The sequence below is a fragment of the Tupaia chinensis genome, unplaced genomic scaffold (assembly GCF_000334495.1).
Source record: "Tupaia chinensis unplaced genomic scaffold, TupChi_1.0 Scaffold000159_1, whole genome shotgun sequence".
NCBI classification, from domain to species: Eukaryota; Metazoa; Chordata; class Mammalia; order Scandentia; family Tupaiidae; genus Tupaia; species Tupaia belangeri.
In genome coordinates, this window is record NW_006159630.1 from 996109 (window position 1) to 999305 (window position 3197).

Sequence of the window (3197 nt, forward strand, 5' to 3'; positions counted from 1 at the left end):
ACCACCCCCGGGGACGCCGTGCCACAGTCCCTTCTCCTTCAGGCATCTTGGCACGCACACACGCGTGTCTGGCGTATGGAGCTTCCGGGTCCAGGACTCAAACCACGGCCGACCACATGAGTCCAGGACCTTAATCACTATGCCACCTGCTGGCCCATCCTTTATGTCAACTTGAAATGTGCATTTTCAAGGGCCTGCAGTCCACGGTTCGAGTCCTGCACCCTTTAGGGTCACACCAGGTTTGTGGGCAGGTGCGCCCCACACCGAGAACCTTGGAGGGAAACCGCGGTGGCCATGACCCCGGGGGTGGTTTCTCACTTCTCCGCAATCTCCCTTCAGCGAGCACACACACCCTATGGCAAAAACCTAAACCCCAATTCTCAGAAATACCCACTCACACGGCTACATGACGCTGTGCGACCTCCACGCCACAGGGCAGGAAGCTCTCCAGCGAAGCCAGCTGGGCGCGAGGGGTGGCTTCTCTCGAACAGCAGCTTCCTGGAGATGCAGTGGCCTCCCGCATGCCCAGGGCTGTGTGGTCATCCCACAACTCGACACAGGCTTCACCCTTGGCGTGATTGAACCCAGGCCCCGTGTGACCCTGAAGCCCACCACTGCCCGCCCTGGCCTCTGCCCAGGGTCAACCCCCAAGGCAGGTCTTCTGGCCTCCCTCGCCAGTGAGCACCCCACAGCCTGGGGTGCCTCCTGCAGTGAGGAGAGCCCCGGGCAGTCCAGCCCCTGCAGCTGGCCCAGCTGGGGTCTCAGGCTGGGCACTTGTGGCACCAGGAGCTTGCTGGGAAGGGTTGGACCTGTGACATCCAGTAATTCCATGCACCCCTCTCCTGGCTGCCTGATTTGGGGGCTGCCGCCCCCCTTCAATTCTTCTGCCCACAGGCTGCCCAAACCCACACAGCCCGGGAGACGGGCTTGCCACTCAAGCCAGAAGCCCCTCCTGAGGGTGCACAGGGTCCACTGGGACAATGAGGTAGCCCTGGTGGCCACGGTGCGGCGGGTGCACGTCAGGGAGCAGACAGGGCGGTCCATGTGGTTTATTGACAGCTCTGGGGCCAGTGTCCGGGTGGCTGCTGAGTCGAGGGCACCCAGGAGGCAGACAGCATGGTGGCCAGGCCTGGTTGCTGGGAATGGGCGGCTGTGGCCACGGAGCCAGGAGGCATTTTTGGCCGCTTAGGGGCTCTCAAGGAGTGACCGCTGTCCACAAAGGGGTGGGGCAAGGGCCGCAGCCCAGTTCTGGCTGGCGTGGCCCGCCCTTCCTGGGACCTGGGCGGGGGTGCCTGGGGACGCTGAGGGACTAGTTACCAAAGATGGCAACTGCCTCTGGGCGCTGGGAGGTTTTGACAAGACAGCAAAGCAGCAGGGCTAGGTGCGTGGGCCCTCAGTGACCTCTGCGCCACCAGCGAGCATGGCCTCCCCGTCCCCACAGCCAACCTGTGTCACCTGTCGTCCCTCCTGGAGTGGGCGTCCTTCGAGGACACCGAAGGTGTGGTCCCTTGTAAGGCGAACCGTGGCCTGCTCTGCCCAGCCTCGGCAGAAGCTGCTAGAGCATGGCGCTGTGGCCCAGCGACTTGGGAAAGGAATGAGCCCCAGGGGCTGGGTGGGGCAGGAGCAGAGGGCAGGGGTGGCACCCGCTCCAGTGCCAGCTGCTGGCGGGAGCTGGCGGGCCAGGGTGGCCTCCTAGCCCGGGGCTCTCCCTGAGTGAGTGAGGGGACTGCGAGCAGGACGGGCAGGGTGTCCAGGGCGGGGCGGGGGCTGGGGCCCTGGGGACGCTGGGCTCAGCACCACCATCTCTGGAAGAACGGCGCGCTGGCGGCCTGGTGGCCCGTGGCTCAGGACAGCACCCGGACGCCAAAGTGCTTGCGGAGCTGCTCCAGGAACACGAAGGTGAGCACGGTGTGCGGCACCAGGCGGATGCCCGCAGGAAAGAGGCCCTGCGAGGGACGGGCAGCTGGAGACCCAGACCCCGCCCCGAGCCCAGCCCGCCGCCCACCGCCCGCCCGCCGCCCCACACCTTGTAGAAAGCCAATGGTCCAAGCTTGGCTGTCTCCAGGGCACAGTGGAGCACACCCTGTGGGGTGGAGGGAAGCGCAGAGCTCGTGTGACTCACACTAGCACTGGGGCCTCCAGGCCAGGTGAGCGGGAGAGCAGGCCTGGGGCCTGTGGCCAGGTCGGGCCACCCTCCCCAGGGGGTCCAGCAGGGCAGGCCCTTGCCCACGCCACTCACCCGGTACTCGCCCCCGGCGTTCATCAGGCGGGTCTTTAGCACGTCCAGAGGCTGGCATAAGAATGTGGCACAGCCACCCTGGGGACAGGCCCATCACCATGGCTGCCGGCGCCCTGCATAGGCCCCACATGCACCCACACCTCATCCCAACTCCAGGGAGGTGTCTCCCGGTCCTGGGGCTCCAGAGAACAGGGCAGTCCTGGCCACAAGCTTCCTGCACCCGCCGGACGTGCCCAAAGCTGCCTCCTCGAGCCCGTGCCTGGCCAGGGGCCACCGCAGCAGCAGTACTTACCGCGACGAAGCTGGCGACAAAGTGGGTGACGACACCGTCAGACAGGTACCCCGTGCCGAGCACCAGCTGCTTGGCCTGGTCATAGCAGGACAGCTGTGGGGACAGGGGCGGTCGGGGTAGGACAGGCCCACAACGGCCACCTGGGGAAGTGCGCACAGCCGGGCAGACGAGCGGGGCCGGGCCTGGTCGGAAGCCCCCCTCCAGTCCCCATGGGATCGGGGGTTCTCAGCTCGAGTCCCTCCCTCTGCGAGTGCTCTGGAGACGGAGGGCAGTGGGTGTAGCTGCTGCCCCAGGCCCCACCCCACTGGCACAGGAGCCCTACCTGGCCCACCGTGACCAAGGCCCCGCGGCTAGACGCCATGGTCGCACCCGAGAACAGCTTCTTCAGACCCTCTGCGTGAGGAAGGGGCGAGGTCAGGCACCTGGCCGAGTTCCGGTGCAGGTCCTGCGAGCCTCCCGCATGCCCCTGCAGCACGCCCGTATCCTCAGGCCCCACCCTGGACCTTGGCCCTCACCTTCCCGGGCCACGCGGTACAGGCCGTCCAGGGCATGGGCATAGCTGTCAGGACAGAGTGGCTGTGAGGCCCCCACCAGCTCCAGGGAGCCTGGCACAGCCTTGGAGCTTCACCCCAATGCAGCCGCAGGGAGCCAGGAACGCCCAGGGCC

General features: G+C 66.6%; 1 protein-coding gene across 1 annotated transcript in view; it reads right to left on the reverse strand.

Annotated features, from left to right (window-relative positions):
- Positions 1–1034: 1034 nt before the first annotated feature.
- The window catches only part of SLC25A10 (solute carrier family 25 member 10), a 5644-nt gene continuing 3481 nt past the window's right edge, over positions 1035–3197 (reverse strand). The window contains exons 6-11 of the mRNA XM_006145645.3: positions 3047–3090; positions 2854–2924; positions 2532–2624; positions 2240–2317; positions 2027–2083; positions 1035–1946 (exon numbers count right to left, since the gene is read on the reverse strand). Coding sequence (XP_006145707.1) covers positions 1845–1946; positions 2027–2083; positions 2240–2317; positions 2532–2624; positions 2854–2924; positions 3047–3090 — 445 coding nt within the window. The 3' untranslated portion in view covers positions 1035–1844. The remainder of the gene's footprint in view (positions 1947–2026; positions 2084–2239; positions 2318–2531; positions 2625–2853; positions 2925–3046; positions 3091–3197) is intronic.